The sequence below is a fragment of the Trachymyrmex septentrionalis genome, unplaced genomic scaffold (genome assembly GCF_001594115.1).
Source record: "Trachymyrmex septentrionalis isolate Tsep2-gDNA-1 unplaced genomic scaffold, Tsep1.0 scaffold126, whole genome shotgun sequence".
In the NCBI taxonomy this organism is placed as follows: Eukaryota; Metazoa; Arthropoda; class Insecta; order Hymenoptera; family Formicidae; genus Trachymyrmex; species Trachymyrmex septentrionalis.
The window spans coordinates 967,288-985,595 of NW_017304395.1; the positions used below are offsets into that span (position 1 = coordinate 967,288).

The 18,308-nt window shown below is 29.4% G+C and overlaps 1 protein-coding gene across 4 annotated transcripts in view; it reads left to right on the top strand.

Moving 5' to 3' along the window:
* The window catches only part of LOC108756012, a 141,827-nt gene that overhangs the window by 41,293 nt on the left and 82,226 nt on the right, over positions 1-18,308 (top strand). Inside the window, exons 1-2 of one of the 4 annotated variants that reach the window (XM_018499569.1) lie at positions 11,228-11,955; positions 12,501-12,683. The exons of the other annotated variants lie outside the window; for them this stretch is intronic. Coding sequence (XP_018355071.1) covers positions 12,650-12,683 — 34 coding nt within the window. The 5' untranslated portion in view covers positions 11,228-11,955; positions 12,501-12,649. Of the gene's footprint in view, positions 1-11,227; positions 11,956-12,500; positions 12,684-18,308 lie in introns of those variants that run through there. 4 annotated transcript variants of the gene reach the window in all.

The window sequence follows — 18,308 nt, forward strand, 5'->3', positions numbered from 1 at the left end:
TTAAGATACAAATGGAATTGTATGATCTTTTTACACAATATGGTTCCTCTAATTATTCTGCATATAAAAATATTAAGATAGTGATATTGAAACACTAATAGTTTACAAGATATTTTATACTTTATGCAGAATAATGAAATAAATCAATTGATGAAAAGAAAACACATAATTGCTTGTTTAAAAAATTACCCTTTTTGCATACGTATTTTTTTTAAGAAACTGATATTTTCTTTTCACTAATTGATTCATGTCATTATTCTGTTCATAAAAGTATTGAAGTGCAATTATAAAAAAATTAATAATTTATGAATTATTTAATATTTTATGTCTATATTTGTCAAAATCAAGTATAAAATATCTCGTAAACTGTTGGCTTTTTTATATCACTACCTTAATTTTTAATCTATATTCAGAATAATTGAAAAAATCGTATTGCGTAAAAAAAAATTATACAATTCTATTTAAAAAAGTGGAGATGACCTTGAAATCGCCGAAGCGCTTCCACCCATAGAAAAACTTAGTGATATATTGTACTTGTACTTCTTGATATTATACAACTTCAACAAATATAGTATTTTATATCTCTAAAAATAGCGGAAATATTCTAAGTGGACAGAGTTACTGTCCCATCCTGTGTATTTGAACGTTGAAAGAAAGCGAAAATGCTGAGTGAATAAAGTACACGCAACGCAAACAGGCCTAATGATAGTATAAGCCTTATACATATAAGAATACTTTGTATCTACATCATTATCTTAAATTAAGACTATTCTTAATGGTGGAGTTACGTTAATACTTTTATCTTTATCACACGAATCTAATATTAACCATGTAAACAATATGAAATGCCACTTTTATTTTACATTAGAACGTTTTTTATTCTTTGTCTGCACGCTTACACTCGTCAGTTCTGGATTGCACTAGTTTAGTTCAGATCAGTTCTAGTACAATCCTCGTTTATAAGAACAGAAAATAAATCTAATATCTAGCATATTAGGAGAACAAGCACATTGGCTCACCCATCGTCAAACCTTTTTTCTTTCAAATTAGCAAGTAATTCAAAAGATCAAAGACAATGTGTAGTGTGTTTAAAATATGTATTTGATTCGCAAAAGAATCTTATTTATCTGTTAGTATTATAATAAATATATAAATAAATAAATAAAAATAATTACATAAATATAATAAACTATACAAATATATAAATAAATATATACATATAATAAGTATAATAAATGAATATGTTATGTATTTTTATTCAACTTTATTACTTCAAACTAACGATTTTAAAAGTTAGTTCTAAAGTATCTAAAAATTTAGCTATAGATACGAAACTGAATATAATTTTGTTATTAAAACCAAATGACAATAAGTAACGGGCAAAGTAAGAGTCAACACGTTTCTTTGAAATTAACAAAAGAATATATTTCAATTAACAAAGGTAAAATTACTCTCTTACTTTGCCCGTTACTTATTGTCATTTGGTTTGTATAGAAAGAGTCCTTTGATTTGTTACTTATTTGTTATTAAAATAATTATATAGAATTGTTCAAGATAATTGCAAGAATATTAAAACTTTTTGCAATATTATTCATATGTTTGAAATTCCTACGTAATTATTTTGATGATTAAACAAACTTATATTTAGATTTGTATCTAACTAAATTTTTAGATAGAGGAAAGTCGCCGATACTGACATAGGTCTTCTAAAGTGACACTCTCTTATTATATTTCTGAGAAATTAAGTACTGCACTTTATTAATACTAATCATGATCTGTTTAGCTAATTAAAGAAGTACAAACTCATAATTCGTGTATTTGTGGCTTGATTCTATACCAAATCAGCTAAAAACGAATTCTACGAACGCGAAAATAAAACTCTTACAATTTTCTTTTACAAATTGCATAGTTAAATAATAATGACTCTATTATTGATAATATTACGTTATTTTAAATACTTGTAATTTTCTACATTAATTTTATTTATATTATTTTTCTCTTAGTTTTTTCATAATATAGTTTTAAATTTAAAATTGGGGTGTAGCGTAAACCGCCACATCTTCCTGTAAAATAGATTATGAGCTAACTTAATCTTTATAATGTTGCTTTATAATGTCAAATAGCTCTATTGGAGCTGAAGACAATCGTGCAGTGGAAAAACTCTTGAAAAACTATTGCGTTACATATTTGTATCTTGCAGAACAATATAAAATAAATATGCATATAATTCAATAAAAATATTTTATAACAAAGTGAAAAGATTCTGAAATATTTTATAAATATATAATATTCACTTGTAGGTACTTTACACAGATAATTTCTGTAAAAGAAAAAAAATAAGAATACGTAGCATTATTATCTATTGTATCAGTTTTGGAGCTCATTTTGCCAATTGCTCATTTTTGCTTACCTTATTATTTTTGCTTACATATTTGCATACCTTATTATTATTTTTGCTTACATATTTGCATACCTAAAAAATTAATTATTGCAAAATTGCAAACAGTATTATGAAAACTGCTTATACTATTTGATGAAAGACACTTGTAGTTTGTACTTATGTTTTTCAAGTTTTATTTTTATTTTTTGTTTAAGAAATATTGTCTAAAAACAAAGTGGTTATCGGTGACTTTCCTCTATTTTAATAAAATGTGGTGACAACAATGAATCATGTAAATTTCAAAGGCTTATATTTCTCTTAATTATTGAGTTGAAGAACTGAGTTTTGGCATATAGTTTATAAATTTAGTAGGCTACTGTAACCAATAACTTTTAAGTTATTTTTTAAGTTTAACCACAATTTCGATTATTTAAAAAAACGGGAAATGTTTCATTATGTACAAGGGGTATGTACACAATGAACAATGCTATTTTCAATAATAAACTACATATTTTATGCTACGAATGGTTGGGATTATTTTAGTTTTGCTATATTTTAAAATATTTATTTACAAAATAGATAATTATAAGATGGTGAAGGCTGATTGCTGCGTTTTTTTTTCATTTTGAGTGAAAACGCGTCAAATAAGTATAGTTTTATTGAGATTTTAGGTGGGGGGAGGGGCTTTATTCTAAATAATTATTACAATGAATTATTATTTTGAAGGTTATCGTAAAAAAGTATATGGTCTACAATAAACCATGGTTCATTGTTCACTACGTTAAAATGATTCATTGTAGACTACCTAACTTTTTCTATGATAATCTCTTAAATAATGTAGTAAAATAATATAACAGAAAAAGTTGCTTACAGAATAATAAAACCAAATGTGCACACAAAACTATTGCACAAAAAAAATGATAGGTATAACGACAAAAACATGAAAAATGCGTAAAATTTACAAAAAAAAACTTACTTTGCAACCCAAAATTCTTAAAATATGATATTACATAGTCCTTGGCGTGATCTGCTAGTCAGCTGGAGAGCCGAGGAGGGGTTCAAATGCGAGGATAGCAGCATATCTGATAATGTCGCATTTACGAAATATCGCAATGGTTCACTGTTGGAGTACCTACTTTATGCTAAATATATGTATATTACTTGTTCAAAATTACGATTTTTGTTATTGTCTTTGTTTATCTATAGAGAAGATCGGGGGTAAACGTAACAGTATCATGAAAGTAACAAGTCCCCTACTGGCTTACACAACGTATTAATTCATTTGTATTATATAGTCAGAAACTAGCGTCCCTATCCCCTCTTCCCTCAACTAATTATCGTAGAAGAATCGCGCCACTGTCTCATGGAGGAATTTATGTATTTGCATCATCCACGTAAATATTTCCCGTTTTGGATTTTTTACATTTATGTATAGTTAAAGTATATATATCGATGTAATTATTTGCTAGTGCATTCTTGTGAAATGTGTTTATAAGTTCTTGCAATAGATTTCGACAAGTCTTGCGTATTTAGGTTATGATGCTTTTATGTCAAAAAATGTCTACGGACGAAAGTAACATGTTAAAGGAAAAGGTAAGCGCAAGGAAACAATAAAAGACAGAGATAGATAAAAAAAATAGAAAGCGATAACTCTTCAAGCAAAAACAACTGGTTGGTTTGTTTAGAGTCCTTTAAAAATCATTCTGGAGAGAAGTGGATTCAGTGCATAGAATAAGAACTGGTCCCATTATAAATGCACTAAAGATAATTCTAATTACATGTGGCGTAATTGTGATTCAGAATAAGAGTCGACATCTTTTTCTTTACATACGTAGGCAAATGATTATTAAAAAAGTACAAAGCTATTTGTGATATTAATGATAATTGTTTGAGATTCTATTATAATAATTATTTTGTTGCCTGCTGAAAATAATTTATGTTTTTCAAGTTACATAAAAATTGTTTTGTTATAACAATTATCTTACATAAAAAAAGTATCTCTTATTTTATGTAAAAAGTATATTTTTAACGTATTTTCTCGAAAATGAGAAGTGTTACCTTCATCCCTATAGTGTGTTATTTTCGTCCTGACTCTCAGGATAAAAGTAACAATTGGCATAGTTGCCAAAAGCCAATATATCTCTTAAAATATACTTTAACACAGATGCAATAATAAAATAATAATGAGAGTTTCTTATATATGGAATAACTTTGTCATACTTCTAAAAAAGAAATTCTAGCTAATACATATATAAAAATTGTTACTTTTATCCCCGGTCTCCCCTATATGTTTTTACACTTGTTTGCGTATGTTTAATTTTTTTCTCGAATAACAAAAATTTACAATTTTTGTGTTACAATTATTGTTATGAAAACAATTACACTGCATTAAATCGATCCAAATTAAATTTTTTATGATAAAAAATCTCTTTCCGGATGCTATCAGTAAAGCTTTGTTTACATTGTTTGTCGTGTAAATATGACTGACACACACACACACACACGCGCGCGCGCGCAGAGAGAGAGGGGAGAGGGGCGCACACATACATATATATATCTTTGGTGTCTCTTCGGTTTTTAGTCTAACTTTCACGATACCTTATCTCTCGTTAGTTTCGTTCACGCGTTATCACTCATACTGATTGGCAGCGGTATACCAACAAGTTATGTTTAACTTACGTCTTGTTTTATTGCCGCATTCTACAGCAAAAGCGATTCCCAGAAATCGCGTAGATAGCAATCAATAAGCCGAAATTAATGTAATTAATTATAATTTCATCAATCAATTAATATCGTGATGTTATTTGCATACATGCGACAGCAGATATTTTAATCAATATTTTCCTTAATTAAATATTGTTTTCAATTAAATAAGAAGCTCTGGCCGGAACATAAATTTTTTAAATTTATACCTTATTTTAATTTCTTTTATTTTTGTTGCGCGAGTAAAATCTTTAAGTAATTTAAGTTTTTCAAAAAATTTTAACTATATTGTATTTTATAAAATTTTCAATTTTTCTATATTAAATAACAGAAATACAAGATTTAATATATATAAAGACCCATGTGTATAAAATATCTAAAAATACATTTAAAATTTCAGTTCGATAAATAAAATTACATTTTGATAACTTTTGAAGAAAAAGTAGTTACTTTGTTCAGATGAAAGCAAAACCTACATAAATATAAAAGCGAAGCTTAATCTCATATCTATACTGAAGTCAACAATGATCCATATCACTGAATTAAAATTGCAGTGTCATTGATACCGGAAACAAAATCTGTGTACAAAAATCATCGCAACTCTCAAGAGCGATACTTCATTTGAAAAAATTAAATAGTCGGGAGTGTGAGAGTTATGTGATCTGAGATCGGGAGAGGAAGAGGTCGACAACGAGGCCTTCCCGAGGTCGTCATTATCGCAAATACAAATATAATTTACGTCGTCAATGAGGAGCGCCTCGAAATACATAAAGCAGGAAATATACGTACGTAGCATTCTACGTTTGAACGGTTAGACAGTTATTTTTGCGCGCGCGCGCCCGCATAGGTATCACGTGCATACACTGATACATAAGCTGCTTAAAGCATCGTTTGAGTTTGTAAAGTAGTATCCAAGACCTAAAAGTAGAATACGCATCCATGCAATCAAAGTTCAACTTTGATTCATGAATATCCGACAGTAACATAGAATTTCGGAACTTTAAAAGCTAAGATTTTTTAATATTTTAAAACATCAATGTATTTTAAAGCATGATGTAGAAATTCGAGAATTCCTTAAAGTTGAAATTTTAAAATTCTAGATTTTAGATTTCAAGACAGGAATATTTTGAACCATAATGTAAAAATATGGAGATTACTTGCAATTAGTATTTTGATAATAATGCTCTGCGAGTTAAAACGAGAGAGATACGAGATGTATTGATAGATTTTTATTTCGACAAATTTAATTCGCATCATGAATTGCAATTTAGGATCAATCTAAAAATTGTGTAAAAACAGCCGATTATAACTTTGAAATAGTTTTTATGGAATTATCATATAAAGTAACAGAAGTATATAACTCAATGATTTTTTAAATATTTTGCGTCAAATTTATTCGAAATATTCACTCAACAATCAAGCTATAACTGTATGAAAAGCAAAGATGTGATTTTTTTACTGATTTGAGTTTGCTTCCGTCGACAAGAAGATAAATACTTAAGGCAGATTGAAAAACAAAGTTGTGTTATCTATTTATTTATCAAGCTTTGTTCTCTAATCTTTAAAATTAAACGGCATTATCGATTAATGATAATTTATTCGAACAAAATAATATTACAGTGATCAATCATTCTTTTACAATATATTCATATAACGCTGAAAGTACATCTTGGATTAGCATAATACGGTAATTAATACAATAAAAAGATAATTTAGATTTCATCTATAATAACACGTCATGTAATAAAAACTATGAAGAACCGATGTTGTCATATAACAACAAAACGTATGTCTCAGCTATTTTCTAGCTTTCTAGCCAAAGCTCACAAAGACCATTAAGAAGACAAGGTGTAACAGTGAGCATAATGCGCGTTGCGCATTATGTCTTCTTCCACCATGACGCCACGTATATTGAACAAACCGGAAGATAGTTGATGACCCGTATTTCTGAACATAAAAATCATACAAGGAGAAAGACATCTACGCATTCTGTTATTACAGAACCACAAGTTGCGCTATGGACATGAATTTAAATGGATGAGATTGAAGTTTTAGATATTGAGCAAAGTTACAAAAAAACGACTAATTTCCGAAATGATTAGGCAATATAAAACGACAAAAGAACGGAACTCATTTAAATACAAACTTAGAATTGCTTAACCATATCAATGTTATCTATTATAGATAGTCAATGATTGTTTACGCCAGATTTGTTTAACTTTGGTTATTCCATTGCATTCCGAAGCTGCAGTCTTTATTTTATTGATACTTGCTGGCATGTAACCGTTAGATCAAAATTCCCGGTATTTGTAGTTATCAAATCGATACTTTACGTTAAATCTAAAGAATCAATTTTACTATGATCTTTATTGCGTACATATCCGCCCACGTGCCCCAGGCACGTAGGTATTGGTCATACTGTTTTATTTATCTCATTGTAATTTGTTATTATCTAATAGGTTAATATTATTTAAAGGAAAAAACTAAACTTAGAATAACCATCATCCAGCTTTCAAACAGATCATGGATAAAGACTTCTCGTTTAAGAGAAGGTTAAAGTTTGGTTACGAGGGATTATATAATTGTCTACAACGATTGTTTTCATATATATTGTAAAAGGCTAGAAAATAGGCGAAACGTTTTGTTATATACGATGACATTGATTTTTCATGGTTTTTTTATGTGACATTATGTGTGATTTTTATTAAACAACCATATGTCAATATTAACCTAATAAAATATTATAATTTGTAGTGTACAAATAACTCGATTCCTAGTAGTCCTATTTTCACTTTTAATAATTAATATATTTTATTCGTATATGAGATGATTCTAAAATGATTTTATGTTGAACAAAGAAATGTTATTTTCTATTCCATTCTAATTAGTTTTCTTGATAAATTTACAATTCAATATCTTGACATATTCTTATGTTGTATCAGACATCAGGTCTGATCGTTTTGTGTCAAACATCAATTTATATAGGTACGTGATGAAAACGGAGAAAGGAAACGAAACTTGCACAATCACTCACTGCGATATAATTGAGAATTTGATCGCAACAAGGGCACGACTTTGGACAAAGTAGTGTCCTTCATTTAACGTCCTCATAATCCGAAATCGACTGACTCTCGCGATAGGAAACAATCGCTTATTATTCTGTATTGACGAGCGTATCGACTTTTCTTCCTGCTTCCGTTCAGCATTCATCACGCTTCGATTACGAACGTTGCGTGCTTGCCGCTCAAACGGAACTGATATGTCACCGATAATTTTCGCGTCCGGTCGAATAATTAATTGATACCAATGGACAGGGGGTATGATTATTTTAATGATAACGCGTAGAATGTTATCGATTATTATCTTAAGTTATAGTCGTGGGATTTCCAGACATCGTCCGACTTTTTCCAAGAACGAAAAGTTGATGATCATTCTAACAAATACTTTCGAACGTCCACAGAAACGTTGTCGAGATTCTAAAGTCCACTTTAAGAAATTTATAATTCGCTTTAATTTCAAGATAAAAATCTGTTTATTATTTAATATCATATATTTTAAATCATTAAAAATGTTTATATAATTATTCTTATATTTGTTAATTTCATCGCATTTTTTTAATTTTTAATAAACAATTTTTTAAACATTTCTATTGATAGTTTTATAATTTTCGAATTGTTTACTCGGTTTTTACTTTAAAATTTTTTTAATTTTTTAACTTTAAAATAAATATAAACTAGACATCCCGGGAAAAAATGTTTTATATATATAATTATATAAAATTATATATTATCTTTTATAATTTTCATATTTTTTTTATAATTATATATAAAATATTTTTTCTCGGGATATGATCAAAAATTTATGACTTTCTCGAAAATTGAAAAATTTTGAATGTTTTAAAATTATTCAGAAGCTTTTTAAAATCCTCAAATATTTGTAAATATTTTGAAAAACTTTAATCAATTCTTAAAAGAGTTTGGAAGATTTCCGTAAAATTTCGAAATAACCAATTATCTTGAAAGAGCCTGGAAAAAAGTTTTTTATCCGGAATGTCTTTGAATATTTTTAAGTGTCCTTAGTGTGTCAATCTATTAATTGACATTCATTGAGGAATGCAGAAAATTAATTGAAACAATGATTACAAAAAAAATTATTATCAAAAGAACGTAAATAACAATTATCGGAAGTCCTTCACGGATGGACGTTGTTTTCGAACCTTTTATCGCAGATTATATTAATCACGTAGATATACAGAATTTTAGTAAACACGCGCCTCTTCAGCATATCCCGATCGATCAATTTTTAGATGTATATTTTCTTAGGTCTCTTCGGAATTTTTAACTCATTTTTTTCTTACTATATCTTTTAAATTCTTCTCGTACGAAAATACTTTGTTCACTCTACTTCGCTTTCGCAAATATCTCAGTGATTATTATCGGATCCTCCGATACGATCTTAAAATAGTCGAAAATTGATCCGACAAGAGAGACTAGCTTAACAGCTAGTTCTGTTATTTTCCGCTTCTCGTCGTAAATGATCACTGTCGCTCAAAATATCCGAAATATCGCAGTTAGAACGGAGAAGTCGCGTACATATGCGAATAAATTCAGTTTTAAGAAGATCCTAAAGAAAACAAGGCCTGAACTTAATTAATGTCAATAAAACAGACTCTTTAATTCCAAACTAAAAGTATCAATAATAGTGATATCTTTAATTCAGTTTTTTAGGGACATAGCGCACAAAAAACTTCAGACAGTAAGACATAAGCATTAAGGAAATCAACATGTTGGATTGGCTGCTGCTTACGTTTTACTACTTAAGTTGTATGCCATGGCCCTTACTAGTCCTATTGGTCGCGGCACAGACTTTTTACATAACGCATAATACATAGTGCATAAGAGAATCTATCAATTAAAATTCTTCTTTTCCCTGAAATGGGAGAAAAGGTAGAACTCTGATTGATTGATTTGTTTATGTACTGTATGTTATGCATTATGTAAAAGTGTGTGCTGCGGCCTTATCTCACTCAAACGTGTATATCTGTATTCTTATCTAACATGTTGTAGCATCATTTCTTGCAAGATCGAGCACATATTGATAGACACTATTACCGCTCCGTTTATCATTCTAAATCTTCGCTAAGGATACGTATACATGTTTTACTGTTTAAGTGAATATTTTTTTTGGCTTAATTCCATAGAATAAATTGTTTGTTCAAGTAATCTAAAGTGCGATGCAGGCTTAATTTTCAATATATAAAATTATAAAATTATTATATTATTCAGGCGTCAACTGTACGAGTCAAAGATGATCGTATTTTGTGGGTCTTTTGAAAAGTTTTGAGTCTCAACATGAAAATGGCATTACTCGTCAAAATCATTCTGGTATTATAATCGTACATATTTTGCAAGATATCTGTGAAAATTGTAGCTATTTTGGACGCTCAGTTGTTTGAAAGTCATTTGTGCCAATCGAGGTCAGTGTTTTTATTTGATGAAAACTTGTGTCCTTCGAGCCTAACTTTGAACCTAGGAAACAGGAAAAAGTTGTTGGTGATCAGATCTGGTGAATATGGTGGGTAGAGAGTTAATTAATTCGAATCGTAATTCGTAAATTTTTGTTATAGTGATATTCGATTTTTTCCATTTTTACAAAAACACTGATATCGACTGACACAAATATCGACTATCAAACAACAACTGAGCGTCTACAATGGTTACAATTCTCACAGGTATCTTTCAAAGCATGTACGATTGTAATATCAGAATGGTTTTGACGAGTAATACCATCTTTATGATAAGATACCATCTTTTTGATATGCTCAAAACTTTTCAAACGATTCTCGTAATTCTTTTTTTATTTTCTCCTGAAATCTAGAATTTCGCGTGTTTTTCGTGAGTATTTCAATCTAATAAAAAAAATTTTACCGTAAAGTCAGTTCGAAGATTTTTGTAGCGATTTGTGATAAAACAGACAACTTTATGATCCTCTTAATTCGATCAACTTTCCCATACAGCATAGATCAATCTAGTTTATTTCCAGCAATATTGCAGCAACACTACAACGTTTCAGATATATTATAGTTACAAATATTGCAGCAATATTGCTGCCAGCTTCTGTGCTATATGCAGTTTCTTTCAGTGTCTCGCTGATCAATAAAACATCAATCTTCATATAACACGCTCATTAACTTCTCGTTAGATTTCCCACTGGCAGATCTTTTCTTACTTCGCTCCACTCAGTCACTCGTGCTCGTCGAAGGTGAAAAGTATATCTGCTCCCTCTCCTCCGCGCAACTTAGCCTTTCTCCTTCCTTCTTCTCTCTCTCTCTCTCTCCCTCTCTTTCTCTCTCTCTCTCTCTCTCCGTTGCTCTCTTTGTCAATCAGCTCGCTCCGTTACTTCGGGGCAAGTATCGCGCGAAGACGACTCGCTTGTGGGATCGGCTCGGCTTGGCACGGACGTCGGAACGCATTAGTGCGCTTCGAACGCTTTCTACCGGAGTGTCCTCTCTGCCGCTGCCGCGTACCGTACACTGTGAAACTGTCCCTCTTCCGCGTATCACGGAAACTCGACCGTCGCCATCTTAGCACTAAACGCGCGCGGGCGCGAATGAGCGAGCGGAATTGCACCTTTGAAAAGAACATAAACGTCAATCTTCAGATCTTTCCGTTTCGCGCATCACGCAACTCGGAACCTGCGACTGCGATTGTACCTGTACTGTAACAATCCGTCGACTGGAGCCTTACGGACGGAGTTGCCTTGAGATTTTCTCATGTGTCGCCCTTGACGAAGGGCGCATCAAAAGCAATTTCACGTGATTTACGTTGGAGGTTCAGCGATTGATGAAAAACGTATAATTAGTGCAATACGTGGTAAATGTAAAGATTGAGTTGTCATTGACAGTTTAGTGAAATCTTTTTGCGACAAAAGATTTTCTTCGAGTCATTTTGAATTCTTTGATTCTAACTACGTTGCTTATACATTCTCAAATTCTCTAGATTATACCTCTTCTCTACCTAACTTAACTTAACCTCTTCGAGGGCCTAATTTTTATTGCAAATTCCTCGAATCCATACATCTCTCCTAATACTCGGAAATATCTTTAAATTTCTGTTGGAAATCAAGATTTTTCTAAAAGTCTCGAATCTTCATGATCCTCTTACTGATTTCGACAAATTGTCAAACTTTGTATAAATATTTTTGAATTAAAACTTCTAGTTTTCGAAAGAAATCTTTGTGAGTCTTAAATTTTCAAAAACTCAGGCTTGTAAAATTGTCACTTTTTTGGTCATTAATTTTCTAAAACTTGAAGGTCATTTCATTTTCCAGGCGAACACATTCCTTTCTTTTTCCCTCGAAATTAATCAAATATTCATATGTATACGCAACTAACATCGGAAATCCAAATTGTCCATAGTTTCATTTCATCTAACCGAGTTTGAAAACGCGAGTGGCCATCAAAATGATTAATTGACCGACGGGACTTTTCGAAATCCTGGTGATATATTTCACACCTGTGAAGAATTGGCCATCGATATTGTTATCAGTGATATCTCCCAGTGGACCATGTTGGAATTCTCCGTACAACATGCCGAAGTTGGTGCGTATAACACGCGACCTGTGACTCCCGCGACCCGCAACGCGTGCGCGGAATAACGGCAGAAAAGCACTTTCTCGGACGCGCGCTTTTGCAATCGTTTGCATTTCTATTGTCCCTATGTTATTTTCCGTTGTTTCTTATATTACATCATTATACAGGTTCTGCGCCAAATTGCTTGAGTTATTCTCCGTTTCCACATTAAATTATTGAAAAGACAAAAATTAGGATTTTTTAAATCAAAATTAGGTCATTTAATAAAAATATATAAAAGTATGAGATTACAAACTAATTTTTCTTTTAAATAGATAAGTTAGAAAACAAATTAATTAATATAATAGATATAACGTGCTCGTATAGGGGAGACTGGGAACAAAAGTAGTATTTTGACTTTGAAGTGTTATAACAGTTAAAATATAATACATTAAAAAAATATTTATAACAAAATTATAACAAAAAATATTATAACAAAATTTTTTCTTTGGTTTAATTATTTTATGTAATTAGAAAAGAAGTTATGTTTGTTTAAAGTCTAGAGGAATTTTGTTACAACCGTCCCAACCCCCAGGGACGATAGTAACGATTTCAACAGTAGAGTAGGATAATTATATCACATTTGCCAGAGATACATAACACAACTACGTAATCATACTCTTTCTTGTAGCACGAATGAATAACTAGTCCTTTATAACTTCCTTAAATATCTGTTTGTATAAAGACATTTCTTTTATATAGTTTTTTTTCTTATCTTGTATTTTCTTGTAAATGGGATTTTATGAAGAAAAATACAAATAACATTGTACAAAACAATACTAAAATAAAATCAAGTAAGTTTGGGAATAATTGTAATGTTACAACTCCCCCCAGATGTTACTATTGTCTCCTAATGATATTTTATGATTTATAGTAAATTTTTTAAATAAAAAAACCTAGATAAAAATTAAATATGCAACCATCAACACAAATAATCATTAAAACATATTATGATAATACATTATATCTGCATTATAAAGAAAAAAAAAATATTTTAGATTTGGTGCATGCAATAAAACTTACTTGATGCATGAAAAAAATAATTTCTGCTTCTGCACTCGTGCACGTTCCGCGAGAACCAGCATGTAACGAACGATTCAATGCCGATCTGTCTACAGAATTGTACCATTCAGCCGCATACACATATCTATTATAGTTTAAAGAATATTAACGATGTTACTATTGTCTCGTGTTACTTTTGTCTCCGGTCTACCCTAGCGATTGGAATATACTCTATTCATTTTACTTTATATTTTTTGTCGAAACCTCAAACAATCGCAGTTATAAACCGCGAATTAAAGAAAGATCAACTTAACGGAGAAAGCCCACAGAGCATTCGGGCAAATTGCTGTTCCGGCATTTGACCAGTGGGTTTGAAAACGTCAGCTAATAATTAGCCTAATTATAGAGCGCAGAATTCTACGAATGCAACGATGCGCGCCCTTTCGGATATGCTGTGCTTGCACAATACCGGCAATGAATACACGTGCGTGCACTACCAATAGGGGATTCTCAATTGAATGATCGCGATGTTATCTCGTTAACAGTAATTGACTTTATTATTCTTTGCCTTCGATGTAGTCTGTCTACAATTTTCTAGAATGTTCCCCCATCTGTTTACGAACACGTCGTTACTAAAGGGTTCCTCTAATTTTTGATTGTATTTTTTTGGAGACACTCCAATATGGATATATCTGCAGAAAAATCCTGATTAGATGGTTTCTTATATACATATAATTATACATATAATTATATAAATATAACTAATATTATATGAATTATACATATGTATGTACAATATAATTAATGTTTCATGAATCATATTGTACATATATATGTATATATGTCATGAAATATTAATTGTTTATTTATTTATAAGTTTAAAATACATACACTTTTACTAAAGAAAGTTTTGAAATTAAGAAAAAACACTTGAGGAAAGCAAATTAAAAATTTATTTTATAATTTTTAAAATATGTATATAGTAAATATAGCAAAGTGAAGATTACTTACTAACTTATTTCTTTTTTATTATATAATGTTTCAACAGATTTAAGCATTCTCAGCATAATATTGATCTTCTGAAATTTGCATGTAATTATAAGTTGCTGAATCAAATTTGGATTTGATTTTTTATTTCTTCAAATTTGGTTTTTTATTTCTTGATGTGAACGAAATGTTTTCTTTACAGATATTTTTTTCAAAAGGAACAAATATTTTTTTCAACTTGACAATTGGAGATTGTGAAACCAAAAAAGGAATTAATTGAATCTGTTATTACCTCAGTTGTTTTACGAACTTTCTCAGCAATGTAAAAATGATATAGTATTAACAGCGTTTTAATAAATATTAACAGCAATATAATTCAAAATAATTTTATTATTTTATAATATTATTAATAATAATATTAACGAAGCAAGTAATATTTTATTATATTCTGTTTGACGAGAGAATGACGTCTGTCTGCTCATAGGAGGTGATATAATAGGCAAAATGGGATTGCACCCATTATCGTATACGATACGCCTGGACCCAGGCTTAGAAAATTGAGCGGATGAGATAATCTTGACATTTTAATGTGATGTAAATTGACATCATTGTAATACCCATGTATTTAAATTATACAGCTGAATATTTATGACATATGAAAAATGAAATCCAATAGTAATATATTTTTATTTCATAAAATAATACAACGTAATTGAATATCATAATTGTTGTAATATCTAATTTTTTTAATTTGTAAGTGTAATTTGACAAATAAAGTTAAATGCAGTTAAATATAATTAAAAGTAAAATAAACGCCTAAAACTCAAATCAAAGTAATAATAAAAAAAATCGAAGTTAATCAAAGTTAAGTAAATCAAAGTTATAATATCGAAATAATAAACAGAACATTAAAAGAAGGAAAAAAAAACTGTAATATAACATAACTGAGTAATGCAGTAAAAATAACGTATGAAAATAAATTATTACAATAATATCACATAATAATATGAAATATCGCATAGAAACTATGAATATGGTAACGATATTACATATGAAATTGACTGTATATCATAAGAAATTAATATAATATTGTCAGAGATTTCAGAATCTGTTTCGCCTGTGATGTTAAAGATGTTCTGGCTATATATGATCAATTTCCCAGACAAAAGTTACTCAAATTTGAAATTGATAAAATTTTATCTTTTTATAAGTTAAAATATGCGCCGTATCGTGTATAAAAACTATTAAAAAAAAAAAATATTAGTTAATGTGATTTGGCATTATAAATGAATACATTTGTATTTTTGTAATTGTCGGTAAAAAAACTTTTGGACGTGAATTTTTCTTGAAATTAATTATAAGAAACGAAAGATGTGCTACATATTAATAACATTTAATGTATATCAGACATCACATGCCACTTAAAAATCAAAAAGATATGTAAACTTCGTGCTATTGACACTGCAGTTGCATGTTTTGAGCAGTCGAAGTGTGGTTATAGCCTATTCGGAATTTTGTGTTGCTTTATCATTAATATTTTGATAACGGGTTAGTAAATTAATATGAATTTTTTTTAGAAACATTGTTCAGTATTTTATTTACTCACAAATAAAGTTTCAGAATATCTGCAATGTTGCTTCTTTATAATTTTGTTGATATAAGTAGAAATATGCTACTACTCGGTGGAAATAAATCGCTGAAATCGCTGAAAATCACTAAAATCTATATCAGTTAATCTATTTCAGTATGAATTAAACTGAAATGGGTTAACTGATCGAACTAATCGATTTCAGCAATTTTCAGTAATTTCAGAGATTTCAGCGATTTATTTCCACCTGCAATACTCTATAAGAACTCATGCAAAATTAAATTGGATAACTTCTTGAACTAGATAGAGAAGCGACTTCAGGTTTTATATATGTCTTCAGATAATTAATAGAACTAATTTATTAAATTTTCGAGTTATTGTCAATGTTAGAACGTTAGCCAATATATTCTTAATTAGTAATGGAGAATATACTGTCAATCATTCTATCATATATATGATCAATTTCTCACATTTTTTTCTTTTCATCTATAATGTATCTAATAAAATACTCCAATATTGTTACCCGATCAATATATTATTCAAGTAATAATTTTATGTGTAAAATATTTGAAGGTGGCTAAAACAATTACAAAATATAAGTAATAAAGAGCATATAGCCACAACAACAGATGTTAATACAAGTCATATATTTAAAATTCACAAATAAATACAAAGTAATTATTTATAGTACTTATTTATTTGTGAATTTTAAATATATGATTTGTGTTAACATCTATTGTTGTGGCTGTAATAATTTTACATTTTGTATTTTAAAAGTGTTGTTATTAGTCTACTCTTAACCATTGACCAAGCCATTTCATCGGATTAAATTTACAATGATACGCAGGGTTGCCATTCATTCTCTTATTCCATGGTATATATCCAAAGGTATTTGGGAAATCTCTCTGGACATTCTCGAATGCCCTAAAAAAACATTACGAAGAAAAGAGAATGGGGATAATTTTAAGCGATAGTTATTTGGGAAGTTTTTCCGAACATCTCCAGACGCTATGCAGGGTATTTCCTGTGACCCCTTGACTTGATCATTTAAAATATCTCCGTTGTTTTTGATGATACGAGAAAATATCATAGGCGATTCGAAAGAACACATACTATATACGAGCAAAAAATTTTTCTCAATTTTTCTTTTATATTTTTTGAAACTTCAAAGTCATTTCCACTTTTTTAAATGGAATTATATGATTTTTTTTACATAATATGGTTCCTTTAATTATTCTGCATATAAAAGTATTAAGGTAGTAATATAAAAAAAAACCAATAGTTTACGAGTTATTGTATACTTTATTCTAGTATATATTGACATAAAATGTTAAATAACTCGTAAACTATTAATTTTTTGATAATTGTACTTTGATATTTTTATATATGTAAAATAATGAGATAAATCAATTGATGGAAAGGAAATACATAGTTGTTTATTTAAAAAATTATCCTTTTTACATACATATTTTTTTAAATGTTTTATTATTTTTTGGTAGAATAAGGCTACTGAGGCAATCAGAAAAAGAACTCATTAACAATAATACGGATGATGTAGAAAGCTGTTATGAAAACATTCATTATTATACATCTTAACATCTGTTATTATTATAATTATATTAATATACGAAAAATATATTATACGTTAATAATTTAATATTTAATTATTTATGAAAATAATATAATTTAGTAAGAAAAATATTTTTTAATAACGATTTGGCGGAAAATACGATCTCTGCATACTTATGATATGGGATGTTCCTCTGAAATAAGATAGCTTCATGTGCGCGATTGACGACATGATCGCCGAGCTTCGCGAGTGAAGAAACAGTTAAGGACGTTCTCCGAAAACATCCATTATTTTAGATTTTTCTGAAACTTGCAGAATAAGCGTGTTTTAATGTCCTGAACATATGTGCTTTAAAACTCAATACCCGGTGCGGGATTAAAAATCGAAATATTTCACTTCAAAAGTCGAAGCGTTTAAAAAAAAAATATATATATATATACATATATAT